General features: G+C 47.2%; 1 protein-coding gene across 1 annotated transcript in view; it reads left to right on the forward strand.

Annotated features, from left to right (window-relative positions):
- The window catches only part of kcnab1a (potassium voltage-gated channel subfamily A regulatory beta subunit 1a), a 395,957-nt gene that overhangs the window by 16,320 nt on the left and 351,872 nt on the right, over positions 1-27,765 (forward strand). Inside the window, exon 3 of the mRNA XM_078208296.1 lies at positions 17,956-18,060. Coding sequence (XP_078064422.1) covers positions 17,956-18,060 — 105 coding nt within the window. The remainder of the gene's footprint in view (positions 1-17,955; positions 18,061-27,765) is intronic.

Genomic DNA, 27,765 nt, shown 5'->3' on the forward strand with positions numbered 1-27,765 from the left:
TGAATGGCTGAGTTCTAGAACACTTGATAGAGGTGAATTAGATCACCCTCGAAAGCAGGCATTGGTTCATGTTGAGTGATTAACCTGCATCCTTGGATTGCAATGCAGTCAGCACAGCAACTTGGGCTGCCTGATCTCAGCCAGTATTCGTGCACTGTTCATTGGCTGCATGCATCAACAGGGGACCAATACTGTGCATGGCTAGCACCGCTTATAGCTAGCCTGCACTGCCGAAAGAGAAAGTGTATGTTGGATGGAAGTGCTGGGAGACATAATTGAAGAGAATGTAGCCTGGGAAAGAGTGAGGAGTGGTGCAATAAGGGAGAATTGGGACCAAGCTTTTTGAACACTACATGGAAGGTCGCAGTGGAGGAGATGGAAAGGAGGCGAGATGCCCTGTATCCACGAGGAAGCAGGAGGCCCTCCAAACACATAGTCAAAAGGTGTGAAAGTAGATTACCATAGAGGTCAATGCCAGGAGGCAAGTACTGAGGACCTGGATGTAGTACCGCATGAAGTTCAGTGACTTCACACAAAAGTAAAAGTTTATTTATTAGTGTCACAAATACGCTTACATTAACACCGCAATGAAGTTACTGTGAAAACCCCCTCGTCGCCACACTCCAGCGTCTGTTCGGGTACAGTGAGGGAAACTTTAGCATGGCCAATGCACCTAACCAGCACGTCTTTCAGACTGGGAGGAAATCGGAGCACCCGGAGGAAACCCACGCAGACATGGGTAGAATGTGCAAACTCCACACAGACAGTGACCCAAGCTGGGAATTGAACCCGGGTCCCTGGCATTGTGAAGCAGCAGTGCTAACCACCGTGCCACCCCTCAAGTGGTTGACAAGTGATCAAGGTCAATGAAGCAGCTTCAAATGCCATACTTTCCAAATTGCAAAACTAGACTAGACACTGCGCAATCCACCCTGCCCACCAACAATCTCTATCAATCAGGCCTCACACTGAACATTATGTTTCACCTTATCCTCCCACAATTAGTACTGCCACAAGACTCAAACTTACATTTCACAGGTTGCATACACAGCCAATTATTCAACCATGACAGCCACATCAGCAAAATACGTGCATGATACTCATTGACACATTTCCCTATCTCTTGTAGGACAAGGCGGTGCAGAACTAGAAGTCGCAGGACATTTCTCTTGACATTTAATGGCAGTATCATTGCTAAATTCCCCACCAACTACATCCTGGCAGTGATGGAGTTACCACTGACCAGCAACTTAACAGCACCAGCAATATGAATATTGTGACTAAAAGAGAAGGTCAGAGGCTGGAAATTTTGTAACTTACCTCCTGATTCCCAAAGCCTGTCCACCATCTTTAAAGCACAAGTGAAGGAATACTCTCCACTAACCTGGATGCATGCAACTCCCAACACTCAAAGAGCTCAACGCCATACAGGATGAAGCAGCTTGCTTGATCAGCACTCCATCCACCATCACACCCTTCACATTCACACCCTCCACCACTGACACACTGGGCCCGATTTTACCATTTTCATTCTAAGTGCTAAATCTGGGCGCAACTCAGATCCGACTTGGAAATCTGCTTTCAGGCGCCCCCATACGCACTCTGACTGAAAAAAGAGTTGCGGGTCCGACTCACACTGTGGGCGGGGCTTATCGCACCCGAAACGATCGGAGCTCTGAATTGCGCATGTGCAGTTGGAAAATAATTTGAAAAAGCGTGCCCGTGTCAAATCACTCCCGGGCCACAGAAAGCAGAGAAAGCGGCCTGGGAGCGAAAAGCGGGAGCGATGGCCGCCACAGACATCACTGTCCCCCTTTTCCACCCACCCCCCCGCTACCCAGACCGATCGCGACCCCCTGCCCCCTTCCCCTCCCCCCCCCCACCGATCGCCCGCAGAGTGGCAGCAGGCCCCCCTTCCCCCTCCCCTCCCTACCAGACATCCATTTACCTCTCTCCCTATCAGTGAGTGATCGGGCCTCCCCCCCTCCCTCCCCACCAGAGATACATCTGACCCGCCTCCTCCTCCACTCCCCCCCAAACCAGACAACGATCTGGCCTCACTCCTCTCCTCCCCCAAATGCATTTAAATCACCGTTGCGCCTGTTTCAGGCGCGAAGCGGATCGCCGCCATTCCTGGGTTTCGGTAAAGTGGCCATCTGCACAGACGTGGGCGCAGATCGCGGTAATGGCCTCTCACTCGACTTTACCACATTTTCGCAATGGTAAAATAGGGTCCACTGTGACAGCAGTGTGTACATCTATAAGATGCACTGCAGCAACTCACCAAGGCTCCTTCTATAGCACCTTCCAAATCTGCAATCTCAGTATGGAAGGACAAAGGCAGCAGACACAAGATGGGCTGCAGAGGTTCAAGAAGTGGCACACCAGCCCTGCTCGTGGGCCAATAGGCATGGACAATAAATGCTGGCCCAGCCAGCAACACTCGCATCCCTAAAATTATTTTTTAAGATTAATAAAGGGGACAACTACACTTGGCAGTTCTTATCCCCATGGGGGAGACAGTGCTGGCCATTACTGGGATGTCTCTTGCTGAGACCATGGCCAGCAACTGGATTGAAATCATTGATGGTGATGGCACACTCACACCTAACCCTCAGTCTCATGCACTTATCACCCGGGACTCTGGTCTGATTTATCAGCTGCAGATGGTGTAAACATGCATCTCTTACTGCCACCGGCCCTCCACACTCAATTCCTTGCATCACAGCCTTATCCTTGTGCCTTTTTCCTTTCAGATGCCCAAGGAATACAACCTGCCCTGGAGGTGCAGGAACACATAAAAGGGGATGATAATGTGGTGAACCATCGTTGGTTCACCACTGGGGTTGTTATTGTATTACTGTTGGGCTAGGGTGTTGTTGTTATGGGGGTTGTACTATGTTGTTGGGATAGGGTGTTTACCTGTCCTGGGTGTTATCATGGCACACTCCAGTGGGGTCCCACCTCCGGTGGCAGGGTATAAGACCCCCTGCTCCGGCAGGACCCCTTCAGTCTGAACGGGTGAATTTGTGTTAGTAGTTTCATTGTTAATGTATTAAAGCCTTCAGTTCTAAAGCCTTGTTTCCGGGTGCTCATTGAGGTGCATCAATTTAATACATTAACTGAGAATATGGAACAGATCCTAAAACCGGATCGTCTGACACTGGACCCACGTGCGGTCGGTGCAGCTAACACGTTCGAACATTGGTGGAAGTGCTTCGAGGACTACCTGGCAGCCTCGGTAGCTATCACTACAGACAGTGATAGACTCCAGGTCCTCCACGCAAGGGTAAGCGACACGATTTACCTAGCCATTCGTGCAGCTTCCACTTACCAGGGTGCCGTCGAGCTCCTAAAGAATAGGTACATTACGCCACCCAACGAGATTCACGCTCGTTATCTCCTCGCTACACGACGTCGGCAGTCGGGCGAGACCATAGAAGACTACGCCAATGAACTCCTGCAGCTTGCCAGGGGTTGTGACTGTAAGGATGTCTCCGCCGAGCAGTACATGCAAGACCTCGCCCGAGACGCGTTCGTAGCAGGGGTAGGGTCCTCGTACATCAGACTTAAAATCTACACTCAGCCTCTCAAAAGGGCGAGTGGCCTTGACCAAATGTGCCCGGTCTGGTCGATAAAAGTGTGGTTTGCATTCTGCGCAAATCCGACAACTTCTAGTAACTGACCTGACCTCCTCCACCGAGTAGGGTAGGTTGCGGGCTTTTATGAAGTGGTAGAGTCTGGTGACTCCAGGATGACACAGATCATTGTGGAGAGCCTTCAAGCGGTCCTCCTGCATGATGGCGCATGTTCCGCGCGAGAGGGCATCCGAGGGCTCATTGAGCTTCCCTGGACGATACATAATATCGTAATTATAGGTGGAGAGCTCAATTCTCCACCGCAAGATCTTATCGTTCTTGATCTTGCCCCTCTGCGTGTTACTGAACATAAACGCCACGGATCGTTGATCCGTGATCAGGGTGAACCGCTTACCTGCCAGGTAATGGCGCCAGTGTCTGACTGCCTCCACAATGGCCTGAGCCTCCTTTTCCACCGCTGAGTGCCGAATCTCTGGGCCTTGAAGGGTGCGGGAAAAAAACGCGACGGGCCTGCCTGCCTGGTTTAGTGTGGCGGCTAGGGCGAAGTCCGATGCATCACTCTCCACCTGGAAAGGGATGGATTCATTTGGTGTCACCAATGGGGTCTCGGTCTTCCAGCGTGCTATGGACCGAATGGTGGACCAGAACGGGTTGCGGGCTACCTTCCCGTACCTGGATAACGTCACCATCTGCGGCCATGACCAGCAGGACCACGACACGAATCTCCAACACTTTCTACGCACTGCATCTCGCCTGAATCTGACCTATAACAGGGAAAAGTGCGTATTCCGTACGCATAGGTTAGCCATCCTCGGATACGTGGTGGAAAACGGGGTCATTGGCCCTGATCCAGACCGTATGCGCCCACTCACTGAACTTCCCTTGCCCGCTAGCACGAAAGCACTGAGGAGATGCCTCGGGTTCTTTTCGTATTATGCACAGTGGGTCCCCAACTACGCGGACAAAGCTCGTCCGCTCATTAAGTCCACGACCTTCCCACTTACGCCGGAGGCCCAATTGGCCTTCAAGGTTTTGAAAAGCGACATCTCGAAAGCCACGATGCACGCGGTGGATGAATCCATCCCTTTCCAGGTGGAGAGTGATGCATCGGACTTCGCCCTAGCCGCCACACTAAACCAGGCAGGCAGGCCCGTCGCGTTTTTTTCCCGCACCCTTCAAGGCCCAGAGATTCGGCACTCAGCGGTGGAAAAGGAGGCTCAGGCCATTGTGGAGGCAGTCAGACACTGGCGCCATTACCTGGCAGGTAAGCGGTTCACCCTGATCACGGATCAACGATCCGTGGCGTTTATGTTCAGTAACACGCAGAGGGGCAAGATCAAGAACGATAAGATCTTGCGGTGGAGAATTGAGCTCTCCACCTATAATTATGATATTATGTATCGTCCAGGGAAGCTCAATGAGCCCTCGGATGCCCTCTCGCGCGGAACATGCGCCATCATGCAGGAGGACCGCTTGAAGGCTCTCCACAATGATCTGTGTCATCCTGGAGTCACCAGACTCTACCACTTCATAAAAGCCCGCAACCTACCCTACTCGGTGGAGGAGGTCAGGTCAGTTACTAGAAGTTGTCGGATTTGCGCAGAATGCAAACCACACTTTTATCGACCAGACCGGGCACATTTGGTCAAGGCCACTCGCCCTTTTGAGAGGCTGAGTGTAGATTTTAAGGGCCCCCTTCCCTCAACGGATCGGAATGTCTATTTTCTTAACATAATAGACGAATTTTCCCGGTTTCCGTTTGTTTTCCCCTGTGCGGACACGTCGACTGCCACCGTCATCAAGGCATTCAGTGAGCTTTTTACCCTGTTCGGGTACCCCTGCTATATTCATAGCGACAGGGGCTCGTCGTTCATGAGCAACGACTTGAGGCAATTCCTGCTCTCATTCGGGATTGCCTCTAGTAGAACCACGAGCTACAACCCTAGGGGTAACGGACAGGTGGAAAGGGAGAATGCTACAGTCTGGAAGGCTGTTCTACTGGCACTGAAATCCAAGGGCCTTCCAGTCTCCCGGTGGCAGGAGGTCCTTCCAACTGCGCTCCATTCTATCCGCTCCCTCCTGTGTACGGCAACCAATGCTACTCCCCACGAGAGGATGTTCTCATTCCCTCGGAAGTCGTCCTCGGGGACCTCATTGCCAGCCTGGTTGACGTACCCAGGACCCGTCCTTCTGCGGCGCCATGTGAGGGCTCGCAAGTCCGACCCCTTGGTCGAACCGGTCCAACTCCTCCACGCCAACCCTCAGTATGCCTATGTGGCATATCCTGACGGGCGAGAGGACACTGTCTCCATTAGAGACCTGGCGCCCGCAGGGGACGTAGCAACTCCTGTCGCTCCTATTCCCCCAGTCACAGATCCACTACTCCTCATTACTTCCCCAGACGTGGCGCGGTCAGCACCGGGACCAGTGCATAACACTTTTACTCCCATGTACAGCTTGCCTGAGACTCGGAGATCGGCGCCACCATCATCACCACCACCACCACCACCAAACGTTCCAGGATCCCCTACACCATCGCCTCATCAGGGCCGGCCGGCCCGGGAGTCTTTGAGGGGACAGCCAGATGTTGTTTTGAGAGAGCCACCGCAAGCACCTGCTCCGGTTTCGCAACCGGTGTTGAGAAGATCGCAGCGTCGGTGTGGTCCTCCAGACCGTCTGGACTTGTGAATCCTGTTATTTTTTTTGTCATTGTCTGTTTTCATCCACCCCGCCACCTTTGGTTCCTAAAGGAGGGGTGAATGTGGTGAACCATCGTTGGTTCACCACTGGGGTTGTTATTGTATTACTGTTGGGCTAGGGTGTTGTTGTTATGGGGGTTGTACTATGTTGTTGGGATAGGGTGTTTACCTGTCCTGGGTGTTATCATGGCACACTCCAGTGGGGTCCCGCCTCCGGTGGCAGGGTATAAGACCCCCTGCTCCGGCAGGACCCCTTCAGTCTGAACGGGTGAATTTGTGTTAGTAGTTTCATTGTTAATGTATTAAAGCCTTCAGTTCTAAAGCCTTGTTTCCGGGTGCTCATTGAGGTGCATCAGATAATGACACAACAACATCACTTGATTTCATACTTGTGGTCACCAAATCAGAAACTGACACTCCATGTAGCTTAGAGGTATGATCTGCATGTGGTGAAATACAGGACATGTGTGGGCCACAGCCAGGGCAAGGGTATCACAAGATGCCAGCTTGCGGGAGGGCAAGGTTACATGCAATTTCTGCTGCAGAGGATGCAGATGCAATAGGTGTACACAAAAAAATGTTTGGTGAATAGGGAAGTCTGCCAGGAAGCCTGTAATCAATCCTAAAGAATGTGGAGGAGTCCAGCGCAAACTAGTCACAGACCTGTTTGCAGAACTTGGAGGCCATCTTTTCCAAATGATAAAATGTCTGATGGTTAGATCACAGCTTCCACTGCAGCACAAGATGTAGCCATCTGTTGGAGTAAAATCAAAATTAAAGGACACAAAATGGTTACCTGGCACAAAATGGACTCTGGGAAAGACATTAAGATGTGCTGACTTGGGCACAGACATTGCACAAAGAGTTAAAACCTGTTCATGTTTAAATTACTGCAGGAAACAGATCAGACCTGGAGGCACCTTAGCTTTAGATAAAAGCAGGACACAAAACAAAAAGTTTTGATAACGAGCTCAGTCCTTGATGCGGGACATAAATGCATAAATGTATCTACTCTATGTACAACGATGTGCAAACTGTCAATGTCCTTGTCTACTCTATGTGTAACGATGTGCTAACTATCGATGTCTGTTCTTGTCTATTATTTGTATAACGATGTGCTAACGGCTAATGTCCGTACTTATCTATTATTTGAAAAGTATAAAGATGCTCAACTGCCATTGTAAAGTTGAGAAGGTGACTGCGCGCACTGCGGAGAGCCCAGCGCTTCTCCCAAAGCTTTGTCTGATAAAACTGTGGGCCCGATTTTACCAACAATTTGCGTCCGTTTTCAAGCGTGAAATCATGGTAAAGTCGGGTGTGAGGCCTTTATCGCGATCTGCACCCTTCGTCCGCGCAGATCGCCACTTTACCGAGACCCGCGAATGGCGGGGATCCGTTCCACGCCCAAATCGGGTGCAACGACGATTTAAATGCATTTGCATGCATTTAAATTGAATTAATGAACTGCCCGCCCAGCTTTATCAGCATTTCCCCCTTTACCACTGCGTTTAGCAATCCGGAACAGCGCTTTTAGGGACCTGCTGAATAAAAGTCTGAATCAGGTGCTTCTTCAGTGAGGGTTGGCGAGGAGGTAGGTGCATGGCGTCCGAAAGCTCTCCGCTACTCACAGGTGTCCTGTTGTTGCGGCCATTTTGCTGTCTCGGGTCGGTGGCGGCTCGGCGAGTGTGTGGGGGGCAGGGGGGGCTGTTGCTGTGCACGATCTCCGATGTTTGTCTGGCAGCACGGACCCGGGTCTCAGCACTGACCTCGGGTCCTGCAGTGCTGCTGGGTCCTGGCACCGCAGCTCACTTCAGGCTGAAGCCCTTGCAGATAGCGCTGCTGCAGCTTCTCAACGTTACCAGGGGCTGTGACTGTGGGGAGCATGTGGCTGGGGGGATTGGGGGGCATGGGGGGGTTGTGATTGTCGGTGTGCTAGGGGCAAGCAGCGTTGCATGACTCCAACATTTGTTCATCTCCACCTCCCCCCTCACCCCCCCCCCCCCCCCCCCCCCGCCTTTCAGAGATACGAGATGGCTTTTGCAATGCAACCAATCGATCTTGCTGTTCTGCTGATTGCTGCTGGAGCTGAGGAGGATGACATGGAGGAAGAACTGCGGGCCCAGGAGGCCCGGGCCATACCACTTGCAGGACCGGAGGGAGACGACCCCCAGTGGCAGGAGGTGGCCGCCATTAACCCAGAGCGGGGGCTTTGGAGAAGGAGGGAGCAGAGACCCCGGCAGTTCCGTGCACGAGTGTCCTTCGAGGAGATGTCGGATACCGTAGGCCGCCGACGTCTCCGACTCCGAAAGGATACCGTGCGACACCTGTGCAACTTGTTGCAGGACCTGGCGCCTGGGGCCGGGGGTGGCACACACTCAGGAAGCCCGGACTCTGGGGTTCATTGCAATTGCGGGGATGACGAACGTGCAGGGGGCGGTCAACTGCACCCATGTAGCCCTCAGGGCCCCCCTACAGAATCCACGACAATTTGTTAATAGGAAGGGGTTCCACCCCCTGAATGTACAAATCGTGTGTGACCACAATATGACCATCATGCACGTCTGCGCCAGACATCCAGGCAGCCGGCACGACAGCTTCATTATAAGGAGGTCGGACATCCCTGAAGCATTTGAGGAGGAGCCCAGGCTGCGGGGGTGGCTCGTGGGTGATATGGGTTACCCGCTTCGGACATGGCTTATGACGTCTGTGCGGAGGCCTGTGACCAAGGTGGAGACCCACTATAATGAGGCTCATGTAGCCACCCGCGCGATGGGAGAGAGGTGCATTGGGCTCCTCAAGATGCGGTTCCGGTGCCTGGACCGATCCGGAGGGGCCCTCCAGTACATCCCCCTGATCTCCTCCCACATAGTGATGGTGTGCTGTGCCTTGAACAATCTGGCTCTGCAGCGAGGTGACCTCTTGGAGGAGAAAGAGGACGTGGAGAATGACCAGCCGGCCATCACTGGAGAGGATGACCAGCAGGAGGAGGAGGAAGGGGAGGAGGAGGAAGAGGAGGATGAGAGCACCTTGGAACGCCTGCCAGGTGGTGCAGGGCTGGCATCTCAGCTGAGGCATGCGAGGGTGGCTAGGGAGGCTCTGATAACCAGACGGTTCAGTCACTAGGGGATGGTGATTGTGGGTTCCATTCCCCCCCCCCGCCACCCCCGAAAAATGCCTTCCATTTATCCTGCACATGGTCACACCAGGGTGGTGGGCCTGGGTACTCTGTGTTAGTGAGTTTTTGGCAGGCAGAAGGGTAATGACGACTCGCTAAGCACCATTCTGATGATGCCCTGGTGCAAACTAGTCTGACTCCTATCTGAGCTCCACATGCACGCTGGCACCTGGGTCCACGTCTGTCTAGTAGATAAGGGATCCGAAACTCTCATACAGGGCCCTGGGGCGGGTGGGGTGGGGGGTTGGGAGGTCATTGCTCATGAGGTATGAGAGACCAATGGCTTCCTTTTCTCAGTGACACTGCATTGAGAGGCCGCCCCAACTGATCTCACCATGAGGCATCCATTGGGTGATCGTCAATGGGGCAGGAATCCTATTCGAAACAACCTATTCGCAGGTGGTTGTGGAGAAAAAACATTTATTTACAATAAAGGCGTTCAGATAAGCTGGTGAAACACAGAAACTTGTGAAAAGAAAACACTAAGGTGCCTCCAGTCCTTTCTAACTATTGCAGCCCTTCACCCGTGCCATCTCAGTGCAACTACAACGTCCTAACCTTACGCTGCCTCACACTACGCCTCAGTGACTCCCCAGAATGTACATCGGAGGTGGAGGGGACCAGCTGCCGACCTCACGTGGTGGGCGTCCTCTGAAGGCCCTGGACCTTGAGGGCCCTGGCCGGCTTCCAGGTGTCTGGGATGTTTCCATGCCACCCTCTTCATCCCGCAGTGAGCTCCAGAAGCTCCGGCGTCACCTGGCACTGCCAGTCCTGGAGGACCACCTGCGTCCTACCCATGGTGGTCGACCCCTCCGCGATGGCCACTTGAATCGTGGGCCATCTCTCAATGGCCGCAGCAAGTGCCCTGTGAGACTGGGCCATGCTCTGCAAGCCCTCAGCCGTGGCCCTCTGAGACTGGGCCACTTTCTAACAGGTTGCTGCCATTGCCCGCTGTGTCTCAGTGCTGTCCCTCTGGGTCTTCTGCAAGCTCTCGAGCCTCTCAGCCATGGGCCGCAGCATCTCAAGAAGCCTGCTCAGTCCCTCCGCTGTGGCCTGCTGTGACTCGGCCATTGCTTGGAGCCTGTCACCCACTGTGAGGTTCCCCTGCCCCAGGCTTTCCACTGCAGACGCCACCCTTGCTGTGTTGGCATTGGAAGCACGCATGACAGGCAATAGCTGGTCCACCTGAAAGCCTTGGGAATCCACCCAGCAGCCTCGCAGTTGGTCCAGTGTGGCCGTCAGCCCCTCCTGCATTCCCTGGCTCTGTTGCTGCATCTCCAGCAGCTGAGGGAGAAGTGATCTCAGAGGCCCAACATGTAGCCTGGAGCCAGCTGTGTTCTCGCCTCCAGCAAGCCCCCGCATGCCAGAGGCCTCGGACGTTCCCTCCTCCACCTGATGTACATCAGCAGATGTGTCGTGCTCACCAGATTGTGACCCAGAAGCCTCAACACTAACTGGTCCCACTGATGTGTCTGTTTCTGCGATGGTGATTTGTGAGGTAAAAGCTGACGGATAAACGGTGCCACCCTCAGAGGTCCCTTCACCCAGATCCTCCGAGGACTCATCCGAGCTATCGTTCCCAGGATGGATGGGAGCTGTAGCCGGGGCTTGCGGTCCAGAAGGCCCTGGGGCATCAGGATCTGTCCCTGAAACGCAGGACACAAGGTTAAGTGCAAGGGAGAGAGAGGAATCCGGGATGCCAAACACATGAATCACATGGCTCCCTTGAACATAGAACACTGAACCCAGACAATTACATCACAGGGACAGGCCCTTCGGACATCCAACCCTGTAGCGACCAGGCTGCCCATCTGATTTGTTTGCCCCCATATGCCTCTGTTCCCATTCAGATAGCTGTAGAGATGCCCCTTAAATGTCCCTGTAGTTTCCGCTTCCACGACCTCCCCGGGCAGTGAGTTCCAGGCACCCACTATCCTCTCAATGCGAATACAATGCCTCGTACATCTCCTTTACACCTTGCCCCTTGCACCCAAAACTCGTGCCCCCAAGAAGTTGCCTCAAAGTGAGTGTAGGAATGACAGGTGCTCACGTCTGGATGGCAAACCTACCATGCTGTCACTGACAGCCCACGTCTCCCCTTCTCTGGTGAGCTCCAGCGCCCGCTCCTCGAAGGGGGTGAGGACCCGGAGGTCTGGCTCACCACCCCCTGTCTTCACCCTCTCACGAGTGTTGTGCTCGGTCTTCTTCTGTGGAGACAGAAGGAACCATGAAATAAATGGTGGTGAGACTCATGCAGAGAATCAGGTGGTGACCCTTAGAGGGCAAACACAGTGGGGCTCATTGGGGGGAAAGGAAGGAGGTGCTTGGGGGTCAGGAGCTGGAAGCATGCAGGGTGCTGGGGATGGGAGGATCTGGGGGAGATATGGGGGAGCATGCTGAATGGGGTTCAGCACTCACCGTTGCTGCACGGATGAGGTCATTGAGTTTTTTCCGGCACTGCCTCACGGTTCGGGGGGCCAGTGCCCTGGCACTGACCGAGGCGGCGACTGCCTCCCAGGCCGCCTGGGTCTGTGTCCTCCTGGGAGGAAGAGGGTGGCCCGCATCACCTCTGCTGCATCCAGCAGCCTCCCCAAGTCCTCAGAGAATTGGGGGGCTGGTCATGCACACATTGTCCTGTACTGCCTGCCTGTCCATTCTGGAGTTTTTTATGGAGCTGCCCCTTGTTCGGGCAGATCAGCTGCAGGCAGGTTGACAGAGCATTCCAGCAAGTTCCATGCAGTTTGCTTGTTAGTATTGAGGGGAAGGCAAGTGAGCACTTGCAGGTGTGCTGCTGGGGAGGGGGGGTGTGTGTGGGGGCGGGGGGGGGGGGGGGGGGGCGGGGGAGCGTTGGTGGTGGATGAGTGCCTCAGTGATTAGCGACAGGGGAGAGAGAGGGGGGTGTCACACAGCCATCGGAGTGTAAGTGGGATGGGGCCTTGTGTGGGATTATCTGGCCTGGCAATGATGTGACGGGCGTGCTTTTTCGATGTTTCTTCCAACCGCGCATGCGCGGTTCAGAGCTCCGATCGTTCCGGCAGTGCTAAGCCCCGCCCACAGCGTGAATCGGACTGGAGATGGCTGAGAGCGTATGGGGGCGCCTGAAAGCGGATTTCTAAGTCGGATCTGTACTACGCCCAGATTCGGCACTTAGAATGAAAATGGTAAAATCGGGCCCTGTGTGTTGAATCTTTAAGTCTGACTCCGAGTGGTACTTTTCCCACAACACATCCAACATCTGAGTGTAACAGTGGGAGCTCAGACTGCTGTCATGGAAGTCAGCTCACTGCTTTGTGAGTTCAAATTGCTGTTGTCATGGCTGTGGATACCATGTGTTCAGGGAGAATCCAGAAAGCCACAGTGATCCAGCAATCGATATTTAGGACTGCCAAGGCATCACCCTGAGGAAGGGCCAACAGTTCCATGGAACCGGAATCTGTTGTTCTCTCTTGGGAATACAGCACTCATCCTTCCATTCTTGTCACTCTGCCAGCACCCTTGTTTTTGTCAGCCAGCCAGCCTGGAATGCTGCTGCCCATGCTGAGATCGTGCAGTCACGGCCAGGCTATTTAGGACCAAAGCTACTCAAGGACATCCTCCAAGGTCATCTGCAGTCTCCTCCACTGTAAGTCAACAGTCTTCCAACAATCATGCTGCAGTCACTTGGACAGCACTGCATAGGAGCATAAGTACAGGTAAAGGTACCTGGCGGACAAGCAGTAAGGGAATGGATAAGCATGATTGATTTGTTGATTTTTGCATGCAATATGGCATGATTAGATTTATAAATTTGGTTTGCAATGTTTATTATTGGGGCCTTTTATATTTGCACTGTGGCCAAGATGATACTGTGATGGTGAGTGAGAGAGGACAGGTGAGCTGTGGGAATGTTGGCAAATGGGGAATTGAGATTGCGGTTCCTGCTCTCGCAATTGCTTGAGTTATTCAGGGACAGCTGGATACAGAGGGGCTGTCTAGTTCCTCACTTTCCCTTCTCCTAACATGCTCCTTTTCCTGAGTCACTCTCTATGTAACTGGTAGTAAGGTAAGGACTATTCCCTCATGATGGACGGAATTCTCCCAAAAAATTTCTAAATGTTGAATTTGCATGAAAACTGGTGTAATTCACGCTGATTTTTTTCAGTGGGAGTTCAGAGAAGAACCCCCCACACTCTGTGCACTGCAGAGGCCACCAGCATGAATATCATTAAATTTCAGGGGGCGGGGCCTATCCCCAATGGAGAGACTGAAATCAGTGCACTGCGCAGGTCACTACGCATGCACTGGTCTGTCAGTGCTGAGATCGGCGCATGCACAGGGGCCCTGCACTGATGGCCTCCCCGATTGCTGGCCAGTGACCCCCGCAACGTCAGCTCTCTGCCCACCCATGACCCGATTGCTGGCCTCTCGACCTTTTCCGGGCCCAGATACAATCCCCCACCTGGCCTGCTCCGATCTCTCCAGCCTTCCCCCCTCCCCCACCCCGAATCCCCCCCGACAGTTAACCTCCCTGCAGTCCCGACCCATCCCCCTGTAGTGCCGACCCCCCCAGTAGGCTGACCTATCTCCCCACCACCGGCTGACTGCACCCGAGCTCGCCACGATCACTGGCCTCCCTCCTGCCCCGATCAATCCCGAGGCAAAGTGGCAGCGGGGCCCCCCACCCCCACTGATCGCCCCCTAGGTTCCATTAGGCACCATCCCCTCAATAGGCCCCACCCCCCCTTGCCACTGGGATGAGCAATGCCAAGGTGCCCCCTGGGCATTGGCACTTTTCCCCTTGGGCATTTGCCCTCAGGATTTCACCCCCACCTAGCCAATCTAGTTTAAACACTCCCGAACAGCAAAAGCAAATCTCCCTGCAAGGATATTCATCCCACCCCTATTCTGGTGTAGACCATTCTGCTTGTACAGATCCCACCTTTTCCAGAACTGATCCCAACGTCTTAGAAACTTGATGCCCTTCCCCCCCACACCAGCTTTCCAGCCACATGTTCAATCACTCAATCTTCCTATTTCTATGCTCGCTAGCACTTGTGACTGGGAATATTCCTGAGATTACTGCATTAGGCATCCTGCTTTTCAATCTTCTTCCTAGCTTCCTAAAATCTGCTTTCAGGGCCTCATCCCCTTTCCTACCTACGTTATTGGTACTAACTTGGACCACAACATCTGGTTGATCACCCTCCTAGTGTCCTGCAGTTGCTCCGTGACATCCTTGACCCTTGCACGAAGGAAGCAACATACCATCCTGGAGAAATGTCTATCTGTTCTTTTAACTAAGGAATCCCCTATCACTACAGCTTTTCCCCACTTCTTCTCCTCCTTCTGTACAGCTGAGCTACCTGTGGTAGCATGAACATGGCTTAGACTGCACTCCTCCAAAAAACCAATGACCTCATCAGCATCCAAAATGGATAACTCATTTGCAAGCAAGGTCTCAAGGGACTCCAAAACTAACGGTCTGGTCCTCTTATATTGTCTAGCAGTCACCCATTCCCCTTTTGCCTCTATATTCCTAGCCTATGGTGGGACCTGTTCACTGAATGTGCTATCTACACAATGCACCTCAGCAATCCCAGCTATCATTCAAGCGCTGAAACCTGGAGCTCATGTTTTTGCAGCTGGTGACACTCCCTGCACATGTGGCCATCAAGGACACAGGCAGAGTCCATGACTTCCCACATACTACAGGACACACATTCCACATGACTGAGTTGCCCTGCCGTATCTTTACTTCACTTACTTTAACTATATTTTACTTTGGCTTATTTACATTAACTTTGCTTTACTTGGCCTTAACTTAATAAACCTTACAACTATTGATAAACATTACTAGTACTGATAAATGTGACTATTATTTGAAGCATAGCAAAACATGGAGAAGAATCTCCAGCTCAAGCTTGGAAGATGCCAGACACACAAACGTTCACCATCACGGCCACTTTCACAGGCACTGGTACGACAATCAGGTGAAGAGGGGTTGAAACCACCCCTCCACCCCCACCCCAACCATTCCCCTTTTCCTCATCTGACTGTAATAGATTTTTTGTTTGCAAAGGATATACTTGCCAATTTGGTGAATACTTAATTGTTCACACAATATGATCATAAAATAACCATTAACAGGTTTTCCTGCGTGTAACAAATAAATAGGTTAGGTTTTATAATGTTTAAACTCTAAGTAAAATAACACATACACACAGAGAAAAAGATTACAGTGTGAGGAAGGATTGGTGGTCAAATTTGGGTCAAAAGAAGCAAAAGTATATATGTACAATCTGTAGTTTGGTGATTTGGCTGGCTTTAGGCTGAATTCAGTGATCTTACAATTTAACTTTGATTGTCTCAATGCTTTTGATTTACAGGTGAAGGTGGTGATTTGGATTCTTATCTGTAGACTGTAATGTTGAGTTAAATTATTTTGAGAGGCCGTGTGACAGGGGTGTCCCTGGATTGTCAGCAAACAGGGTTCGAAGCTTGCAAGGTGGATTAGAGAGAGGGAGGAGAGTGGAGGAATGGTGTGGTAAAGGAGTAGCATAGAATTATATGTTTGCAGCTTTAAAAGTAACTTTACATTACTGTTGACAAACACCATCCCTGAGGTTGGTGTACTTTGCAGAGTAAATGAAAAACAATGTCTCTTCCCAGGGGCATCATCACATACATCAGAGAACACACATAGAAACACTGGTATCCAGGTGCATAAAAACACACACAATGTATGGACAGACAGCAGTGTTTTTAATTAATGTACTTACGCATTGGCATGCCCATAAGATAAGAATCTTCAGTTTTACCTGTTTAATCATGTTTCTTCAATTTTGCAAAAACACTGTAATTAAAAGTGCAGTTTAACTATTATCAGCAGAAAAAAACAGTATCAGTCAGATAAGAAATTCAGAATGAAGTGATCTGGACAGGTCAACTAGAGTCCAACAGCGCAGAAAGAGGCCATTCGGCCCATAGAGTCTGCACTGATCACAATCCCACCCAGGCCCTATCCCCATAACCCCATGCATTTACCCTAGCTGGTCCCCCTGACACTAAGAGGCAATTTAGCATGGCCAATCAACCTAACCTGCACATCTTTGGACTGTAGGAGGAAACTGGAGCACCCGGAGGAAACCCACGCAGACACAGGGAGAATGTGCAAACTCCACACAGACAGTGACCCAAGCTGGGAATCAAACCTGGGTCCCTGGCACTGTGAGGCAGCAGTGTGCGACCGTGCCACCCAATTGCATAGATTGAGCCAACCTTTCATCAAAGTTTTTCCAATTTTTCTGGTTAGATGTATGTTGTTGCAGAATGCACATATTGACTTAAGATACGCAATATATTACCAGGTTATGACAAAATTCATCACTATACAATAAAAAGATAGTATTTTAGGAAATTACAATTTATGCAAATTACAATTTTGCAATTAGTATTCAAAGTAGAGGTGACTTTTATTAGCATTCACATAGATATGTGTGTGTACTTTCTTTAAGTCCATACGGATACAATAGGAGGTTCCATTGTATTCCATGATTTATTGGAAATAGTATATTCTCACGGCAATAAAAACTTTAGGAATCTACAGCAGCAGCCAAATAAAATAATTTTACAAAGATCAGTTGTCAGTTCCTTTGATGGATGCAGGCAAAGGGAAAATCATAAGGGAAGAAGGCAACTCTGTGGCCTCCTGCCTTAGCATTTTTTCCCTCCGCAATTAAACAATGCTCGACATTACCATAAGCACAGTTCACCTTTCTGTTCCTTCAGCAGGAGAACAGTGACTGGCACAGAGAAGAAACACATTAGTTTCAAAGAAGACATTATACATAGAGATTTACAGCATGAAAACAGGCCCTTCGGCCCAACTTGTCCATGCCGCCCTTTTTTTTTAAACCACTAAGCTAGTCCCAATTGCTTGCATTTGGCCCATATCCGTCTATACCCATCTTACTTATGTAACTATCTAAATGCTTTTTAAAAGACAAAATTGTACCCACCTCTACGACTACATCCGACAGCTCATTCCAGACAGTCACCACCCTCTGTGTTAAAAAGAATTGCCCCTTTGGACCCTTTTGTATCTCTCCCCCCTCACCTTAAACCTATGCCCTCTAGTTTTAGACTTCCCTACCTTTGGGAAAAGATGTTGACTATCTAACTGACTTATGCCCCTCATTATTTTGTAGACCTCGATAAGAAAAAAGCCCCAGTCTGTCCAGCCTCTCCTTATAACGCAAATCATCAAGTGCCGGTAGCATCCTACTAAATCTTTTCTGCACTCTTTCTAGTTTAATAATAATCTTTCTATAATTTAGGAACTAAATTCTAAAACTGTTATTCTGAGATTTAAGTTTTGAGGACATGTATTACAATGACAAAATTTAATTCTAAGGAATTGTCATAACATTTAGCAGACTATCACTCTGGCTGAAATAACTAATTGTCAGTCCTGTTAACTTTCCTTTTGATTTTCCCTCTTTAGAGTATGTTGTATTTCTTTATTGGGAGTAATGTGTTCTGATTCACTGACTGGCTCACCTGGGAAGGTTTCACAGAAGAAGCAGAATACTGTTGCTATGTTGTACAGGTATGGGCATTTTTAAAATCAATATTGAAACATTCAATAGTTCTTTGCATCACTATAGCTTATTTTACTCTTCAAAGATATTGAACTTTTTCATTATGTGGGTGATTTGCGTTTTGTTGTTAAACACATCACTATTGCTGAAAGTTTTAAAAAAAGATTACATTGATATCATCTGTATTTTTCATCATAAATATTAGTCACACAGTGCTTTGGGGTAAACTATATGCACTATTCCTCTCTACATTGTTGCAGATAGAATTTTCATCCTACACTTTCCCAAAATGAGGAGAGGCCTACGTTATTTAAAATTATTCACAACATCAAAATTACAAGGTTACTGCATGTTTCAATTGATGCACAGACAAGTTCTAAGAGTTTTTGATTTCTCTTTTGGTACAAACAATTAAGACTTCTGGACTTTTGCAGTTCTGCAAATAACATTCTGTGTTTTTTTAGCCACAACTGTTGACAAAAACATGTTTGCAAAAATATGCTTTATTCATAAAATATCTGAAAGGAACATTACAAAACATTTCAAATTGTCAAAACAGGAAAGTGCAATGATATTCACATTTTCTCCTGAGATCAAGATGCACTCTGAGATGCTTCAACTCAGTAATGAGAACATTACAAACATTTCAATATTTTTGATACAGAGCACAATTTTGTTCACGTGGCACTCTGAGGTGCTTCAATACAGTTACATACAGTTAGGATTAAGCACACAATCTGAGGAGTTTTTCACGGTTACCAATCCTTTGGTCTACTTTGGCTGAAAGGCCTTACTCAGTGGTCTTTCCCCATTGTACCTTGACGGCGACAGCCCCAAACTTGAGTGAGTCCCTCAGCACAGACCTTGGAATGTGCCAGTCTGCAACACTCGATCGAGGATAATTCTTTGCACTGGAAGTCCAATGGGTTTTGCGCAGACCAAAGAATGTCCTTCACCGAGTCGATGATCCTCCAGCAGCAATTGATGTTTGTCTCGGTGTGCGACCCCGGGAACAGCCTGCAGAGCACAGAGTCCTGTGTCACAGAGCTGCTTGGGATGAACCTCGACAAATACAACTGCATCGCTCTCTTTGCAAAGGCACATTCCCTGAGGTGGTATGGTGTGCAACTATCTCTTCCCCCTAGCTGTTGCTTTGAGGGCAGCATGCGGTGGCACAGAGACTTTACAGTAAGAACCTACACCTATGCTTTTGCACAAGGAGAACGATTTGCTTTCTCTTTCTCTTTTGTGAGAGGGGTAATTGAATTGTGCAATCATTCTAATCCTTGGCCTTTAGTGGCACGCCTCACAAATCTGTGCACACACATACTGTGCCCACAAGCACAGTTTCTCCCATCGATGGTGTCATTGGTGCACACGCTCCTAGGAACTGGAGTGTTTGATTTGATTTGATTTATTATTGTCACATGTGTTAACAGTGAAAAGTATTGTTTCTTGCGCGCAATACAGACAAAGCATACTGTTTATGTAAAATGTAATGTTATAGTCATAGCTAGGGTGTAGAGGAAGATCAGCTTAATACGAGGTAGGTCCATTCAAAAGTCTGATGGCAGCAGGAAAGAAGCTGTTCTTGAGTTGGTTGGTACGTGACCTCAGATTTTTGTATATTTTTCCCGACGAAAGAAAGTGGGAGAGAGTATGTCTGGGATGCGTGGGGGTCCTTAATTATGCTGGCTGCTTTTCTGCGGCATCGGGAAGGTGGGAGGCTGGTTGAGTGATGGACTGGGGCTTCGTTTATGACTTTTTGCAGTTTCTTGCGGTCTTGGACAGATACATCTGGAAAGAGTGCGTGCGGTGAGCTGCTGCAGCTCAGGTGGGAGCCACGCACTCCTCCATCCATCTGGAGGCCTAGGGGCAGCTGACCCCGTCCACTGCTGGTCTGATCATTCTGGCAACCAGAGCCCTCACTGCACAATTGGGACTCAACACATGCCTCTCTAACCCAGCTCCTTCCAACACACTCTTCTTGCTCTGTGAGGGGATGTACAGTTGTGGTATGTTCCTCCACAGTGCATTGTGTTTAACATTGATATATTCCTCTGGGTTTAATGTTGGCACATGTCACAGCTTGAGATCCTTTGGGAGATTCTTTGGGGAACGCATTCTGTCTGATTTAAAAAATGAGTTCTTCCTGGTCTGCCTGCAAGATACTTCAAACTTACGTTCCTTGTGGTGTTAACTTGCTGTTGTGACACTTGGAGATTTATGTGGCACCAACCATAACTCTTGTAACAATGATGTTAAGGAAAGGAAGATTATTGGATAGATGATATATCCCTTCTGAACATGAAGCACAAGAAGACAGAAGACAGTTATGACTTGTGAGCACCTGACAACTGTACGTATGAGATTCAATGAGCTGCTTTGTGCCAAGGGGTTTTAGATAGAGTTCAATGGAACAGGATTCTGATGTCCAATATTTTGTGAATATTGATAATGTGAGGAGAATAACCATTTTTCTGCCACAGTACACAACAAAGTTAGTCAGGATATTCTTTCACATACACATTAAGAAGAGATAAAGGTAAAGACATGTGAAGTAGATGAGGCTCAGAAAAAGAGAGTGGGGAAACCAAGTGAAAAAAATAAAACCACTGCAAAAGTAAAATACTGTAGATGTTGAAAATCGGAGATAAACATGGAAAATACTGGAAGTACTCAGCAGGTCAGGCAGCATCTGTGGACATTTAGGTCAATGACTTTTCAGGTGAAATTATATTAGACAAAACCACTAGCTAACCTAATGATTGAAGTGTGACAGATGGGTGGCAGTTTGGACTGTTGATCTTTTTGTTTTCTGTGGAAGATCACAGTCTAGATAGGTTTAACGTTCTGAAAATGTATCAATAGATGATGTCATTAAAACATTGGCCATCACTGGATAGTTTACATGGTGAAACAGATATGCCTCATTGAATGCAAGTATGTCATGAAGATTTAATGATCTCACAGCTACGATAACATAGATACCTTCTCGAAATTCCACTGTAAGTAGAGAGCAGTGTTTTCCAGTCAATGTTAAAACATTGCAGTGGAGAAGGAAAAGTTGTATTCAGTTATACTTGGGTCATATTAATGAACTGCATGTTTTTCAAGTCTTCTTGCAAACTATCATAATGGGATTTGAACCAACATTTAGCATTATTACAACCATTATGCTGCCATTGCAATGATTCAAGTATGACACTCGTGGGATTGGACCAGGAGGAAAATAATTGCATTGCGTTGGTTTTATATAATTAATATCTGTAATACTAATATGCCAAGATCAACTTTGACTGTTTCTTTTGTCAGTTAGCAAATAACTGTGCTACAAGTGTGACAAAGAGAAGAGCATTAATAGAGAAATGTGTTTGAATAAAAATTTTGTGATTTATAACTTCTTGCTTATTAATTCATTTGAATTTATATGCTGAACAAGAATGCCAAGAAAATAGAATGCAAATCTGAGGATGCCATTGCTGCAAATGGGCAGCACTCTGGTCATAACACACTTTGAAAACCTAACAATGAAGTAGCTAATTGCATGAAATGTCTTTTGAGGATACTTTGTTGAATAGTGAAGTTATGCCAAATGCAGAAATTCCACCCCCTGCCCCCACCCGATAAAAATGCTGGAAACTTTGCCTGGTCTTTATTGGAAAGCCGTTGACTTAATAAGGCATTGGAAATGCTGCTCATGTGTGCATATGAATTTGATGACGGCTGTGGTATAAGCATGAACTTTGTTATACCTGCCTGCAAAATGTAGAGGGGCATGAGGCAGCGCTGTGGCGAGGCTTCAGTGTTGTAGTTTATGATTAGTGGCAAATAATAGGGTTGTTACCGACTGTGCTAAAATAAAGGCAAAAAGCCATCTGCCAATGGAATTCTCAACTCTATTATCCAGTGAGAATGGTCATAAACAATTGATTGAGTAGAAGCCCTTTCGGTTTTTATGTGTTGAAGCAAATAATTGTAGCATGCATGCAATCAATTACATCATGCATGGGAAACCCTACCGTTGAAAGAATCTTAGAGCCCTCTTCTCTTGTTCTGTCTTGGCCCAGGGAAAGTAATGTAATTGCTTGCCATTGTAGACAAGGTATCACCCAACTGTTTCATGCAACACTGCACTGCAGTTATGGTAGTTACTAATGTTCCAGCTGTCATGCCTGACTAAGTTGATGTAAAGAGCAGTGGTTATAATTCCATACTGGGAACAAAACTTACTGAAAACATTTCAATAAGGAAATTGAATGTAAATATTTGATACATCTGCGTATTAATAGAACCATAGAATCCCCACAGTGAGAAAGAGGCCATCCAGTCCATCGGGTCTGCACCAACTCTCTGAAAGAGCATCCCATCCAGGCCCTCCCCTCCACTCCTTCCCCGTAACCCCTGTATTTACCATGGCTAATCCACCTAACCTACACATTTGTGGACACTAAGGGGCAATTTAGCATGGCTAATCCACCTAATTGGGCCAGTGTCAAGAGATACATTGTCCTCATGAAATTGTTTGGTAAACAGTTTTGTTTCTGAATTGAAAAGAACCCAGAAAGTTGTGCATTGTTTTATCACAATGATGATACATGCAATGATTTCGACATACCACCCACCCACCACGGGAATCGGAGCGGGTGAGGGGCGGACCATGGAAAGGTCCATTGACTTTGGACGGGATTTTCCAGATTTGGGGCGAGCGAGGCTGGAAAATCCCGCTCATCGTGTTATGACATTGCATGCCTGTTGCGTGCGAATAAAGGAAGCGCAAGTTGTCAACCACGTTCATGAGGACAGTGTCCCTTTAACTCCAGGTGATAGTTAATCAAGTTTTAAATATAATACTGAAGGCTGTTTACTAGTCTCGCTTGAGTTATCAAACCTAATAATATTTATAGTGCTTGTCATTTTCAGTTATGATAGTCATATGGAACAGAAAAAATGTTCAGTGCAAAAAAAACTTTATTTTAAATCAATTACTTTATAATCTGTTAAACTGAATCATGCAGAATTTTATGAATACACCATGTGCAAGTCTGACAGTTAAAAAAATCTGAGAAAATAGAGCAGATTATTTCAAAGCTTTCTTATCTGTTGGGCCACAAGAATATCTGAAAGCTTGTACTATCCTTCTGTTCTGCCGGCACCACTCTTACTGTTATTTATGCCTGCTTGTTACCCAACAAAGAATGTGGGATTAGGAACTGCTACTTTGTGATAGATGTGTTAATTAAATTAGTAACAACAGTGCTAAAGTATTTGTTTACAAACAGTTTGGAGACTGCTTCCACAAGCCTGTACAATAATATTAATTATAGACTTCTAATATGGCTTTCCTTTTGTTTTTATGAGGAAGGTTTTGAATTAATAGAATCCCCACAGTGAGAAAGAGGCCATCTGGTCCATCATAGAAACATAGAAACATAGAAACCCTACAGTGCAGAAGGAGGCCATTCGGCCCATCGAGTCTGCACCGACCACAATCCCACCCAGGCCCTACCCCCACATATTTACCCGCTAATCCCTCTAACCTACGCATTTTAGGATTCTAAGGGGCAATTTTTAACCTGGCCAATCAACCTAACCCGCACATCTTTGGACTGCACCAACTCTCACATCAGGTCTGCACCAACTCTCTGAAAGAGCATCCCATCCAGGCCCTCCCCTCCACGCCATCCCCGTAACCCCTGTATTTACCACGGCTAATCCACCTAACCTACACATTTGTGGACACTAAGGGGCAATTTAGCATGGCTAATCCACCTAACCTGCATATCTTTGCACTCTTGGAGGAAACCTGCGCAGACATGGGGAGAATGTGAAAACTCCACACAGTCACCAAGGCCAGAATTAAACTCAGGTCCCTTGCACTGTGAGGCAACAGTGCTAACTTCTGTCCCACTGTGCCACCCTCAGTATAATAAATAGTAATAATGTAATAGATCTTACCTTTATGGCTCACTGCTTAATGAAATACTTTAAAATATTCCTGAAAAGTTATACATTTCTTCTTATCTTATTTTAGACCATAAAACTAAATCACTGATGTCTCAAGCCTGGTTTATATGATGGGTATCAGGATTAGCAACAAGAGATAACTCAAAGTGCCTACTATTTAACATATAAAGGGATTGTTCATTTCCTACTTTTATTGGAATATCAGATTTCCTGCTAAGATTTCAGCTCCTATTCCTGAAACTGTGTGTGACATTTATTTCATTGAGAAACTCATTCTATTGCTGATATCTGTGCCTTTTCAATATTCAAGCCAGCATTCTGGAACCATAGTCCAATGAAAGTCAATGCCTTTGGGAGATGAATAAATCTGAAGAGGCAAAGACAATATATTGTAATGTATTCTGTCAATATTGTGCAAAAAACATTTCTTCAAATGAAAAACTTATAACCGGTTATTGCAAATGGAAGAGCATTTTAGTTCTTGGGTCACTATTGAATATTGAAAATAAAACATAAAAGCAAAATTTATTAGTTAATTCAAAACCACAACAGTGTTCTTTGTCTTCCACAAGCATCCTGCATCATTGAAGGCAAAACTTTTAGTCATGTATAATTCAAAATGCAACAACTACAATTCAAGGAACTGGGAATCAATTAAATTTTAATGGATAAAGCAATGATATTGGACTGGCTATCCATTATATAACATACTCAATAACCAACAGAAACAAAATATTTATGGGAACCAATTTAATTTTTCCCCTTTTATGCCATTGTCTAAAGTTAAAATGACCACATTACAACTTTCTGAAACTACTCTCTGCCGTAAGCCTACCTTCCCCAGTATCAAATAAACAAGACCGAACTTAAGGTAAATTGATACTGGGATACATTTTCATCTTTCCTGTCTGTGTAGTATTCTAGCAGAGGCCACACTCAGGTCACCTGTTTGATATAAACATTGTCTGATTTTCATACCGTCAGTGGAAATGAAAATTGGATGACAAATGTATTACCAGTTTCATGCCCTGGTGGCAAGTTAAAAACTTACTTCATTGTGTCATGGGTATGGTATCCTTTTGGGTAAGGATAGCTATGTAAATAGAATATTTATTGAGCATTCTCTGAAGTACAAATAACTGGCTTTCTTAGAATTATAGAACTGCAGAGTTTAATGTTTTGGACTCAGCCAGATTATGAAGGAATAGAGATCACAGTCTTTAGAAAGCACAGGTCCACCCCACCACCAGGTCAACCTCCCGTTGTCTCAGATTGGTCATGCTGCTTGTCTGACATCCGATATCGGATGTGCGGTACTTTCCTCTAATTAAATATTGGCTTCGGTCCCTGTCACAAATTCTGTTCCTAAGCCAGTCCCTAGTGATTCTCTGAGGCTTAACCAGACTGCAACCTTGGCATCCCATTTGACCCTGAGCTGAACATCCAGTCCCATATCCTACCCATCACCAAGACCACCTACATTCACCTATGTAATACAACCCATCTCCATCCCCACTTCAGCCCATCAGTTGTTGAAACCCTGAACAAATACGTTTATTACCTCCAGACTCATCAATTCCATTGTTCTCTTGGCTCTCTTCCCACCTTCCATGCTCTGTATACTTCAGCCCACTGAGACTTTGGTGCCCGTATGCTAACTTGCTCAAGAACCATTCATTCTGCTGACCTACATTGGCTCCTTGTCTGGCAATGTCCAAAATTCTCATTGTTTTCAAATCCTTCCATTGCTTTGTCTCTCCCTATGTCTCTAACTCCTCCAGTACTAGAATCCTCTGATACCATTATAGTCCTCCAAGTCTGGCCACTTGCTCATACTCTGTTTTCATTGTTCCACAATTGGTTGTGGTGCTTTCAGCTTCCTAGGCTCTAAGTTCTGGAGTTTTCTCCCTAAACATCCCTCCCTGTCTCTCCTTCTGTAAGACACTCCTTAAAATCTACCTGGCCACCAGTCTAATATCTCTTCACATGGATTACTATCAAATTTGGTATATTTGTATCAACACGTGGATAAAATGTTTGTGAGCTTTGAATCCTGTGTAAGGATTTGCTTACATCCTTCAATATCCTACACTCAAATTCACTTTTGAGATGGAGCAGTCTGAGGTGCTGATTGAGAAATCTTTGATGATTTCCCCACTACTCTCTGCTGTAAGCCTGCCTTCCCCAGTCAATATACATGTTGGGATTTATATAGCTCCACACGCTATAAGATAGGCTTATCAGCAATCTTGTAAATAGGACCCTAGCCATTTTCTCATTTTGCAAGTTTGACACAGAAATAGAGGGAATCAGAGGAACAATGGCTATCTTGACCAGATTTCTGTTCACTGTTTATTGCGCAAACGCGCGAATGGGCCAAAGGCCATCACTTTCAGACCTGAAAATTGCCCTCTCTTCCTCAAATTGGTCTAGAAAGGCAAAGTATCTCAAAAATCTGAACAACAGCTAAGCAAGCTGTTTCAGGCTGTTACTCTGCTGTGGCTACATGAGGGATATTCTCAATATCAGGTTGCTACTGACAATCCAAAAAGACATTAGACCTACTTACCACACAATTGAGCAACATTGTGTAGAAATTTCCATGCCAGTGCGATGCCAGGTTCTTGGGCTGTACATTCCAGCAATTTGCTGATCGAACCAAACTGCATGTTCCTTTTGTTGTTTGAAATCGGCAGCCTACAGAATCAACCAGTCTGCACTTACAAAACCCAAAACTAATTGTCAGCTATTTGATGTGATTCTGCAATTGGGCAGCACTTGCTGAACAATCCCAAGTACACTAATAGTCAAACAGACAATCAATTTAAGATAATCAGTTGAGCTCATAACATGGTTCATTTACACTTGCTACAAGTGACATATATTTATATGCAAAGGCACATTCTCTGCAAACAAAGGGATATTTTCAAGCATTGCACCTTTTTTGAAGCTCCTGGGAGCTTGGAGAGCCTTTGGTTCCGCATTGCTTTCTCCATGGCAGTGCCTTAGCCAATTAAAGGCAACTTGTCGATCAATCAGCACATTTTTCTCCCCTAGTATAAATTGTGATTGTTTGAAGTTTGTCCTGAAGGGTGCAAGATGGAAAGTTTCAGCAACATGTCTCTTTTTTTAACAGTATCAAATTTGGTTTGATAATATTCTTGTGAGGCTCCTTGGAACATTCTATTATGTTAATAGTGTAATATAAAATCAATATAGATAAATGTACTTAACGCATGTGTATTTATCTAACAAAAATCAAGTAATCAAGGAAGTATAGCACTCACATTGATAAAAAATGCTTGTACACATTGGGCTGTATTTTATATGCCCCAGCCAGGTGTGTTTTTGCCTGCCAAATGGGGGCACGTAACACAGGGCAGGTGCCCTCCACACCACCTTCCCACACACCACTGAGCTCACCCCCATAATATCGGGGGTGGACAGGAACCAAAAATGGCAGCACTGTTACCAATTGTTACCAAGTCAATTGACCCCGATAATATGCTACTCATGACACAAAACAGTTGGCGTGGGCAGCCGGGTGGTGTGTGTAGCCTGATTTTTAAAAACTAAATGCTTCAAAGAGTTGGAAGGAAAGGGGTGGGGTTCTATCTTTGGGGCTACCATTTGTGGATGGAATCTTTCCTGTCTTCACACCTGCCACCCCCTTAAACCCACCACCCCTCATCTCTAAAGCCTCCCTTCAAAGGATCTTAGACTTAGCTGTTTCTGGGGATCCATGT

Source organism: Mustelus asterias, chromosome 3 (genome assembly GCF_964213995.1).
Source record: "Mustelus asterias chromosome 3, sMusAst1.hap1.1, whole genome shotgun sequence".
NCBI lineage: Eukaryota > Metazoa > Chordata > Chondrichthyes > Carcharhiniformes > Triakidae > Mustelus > Mustelus asterias.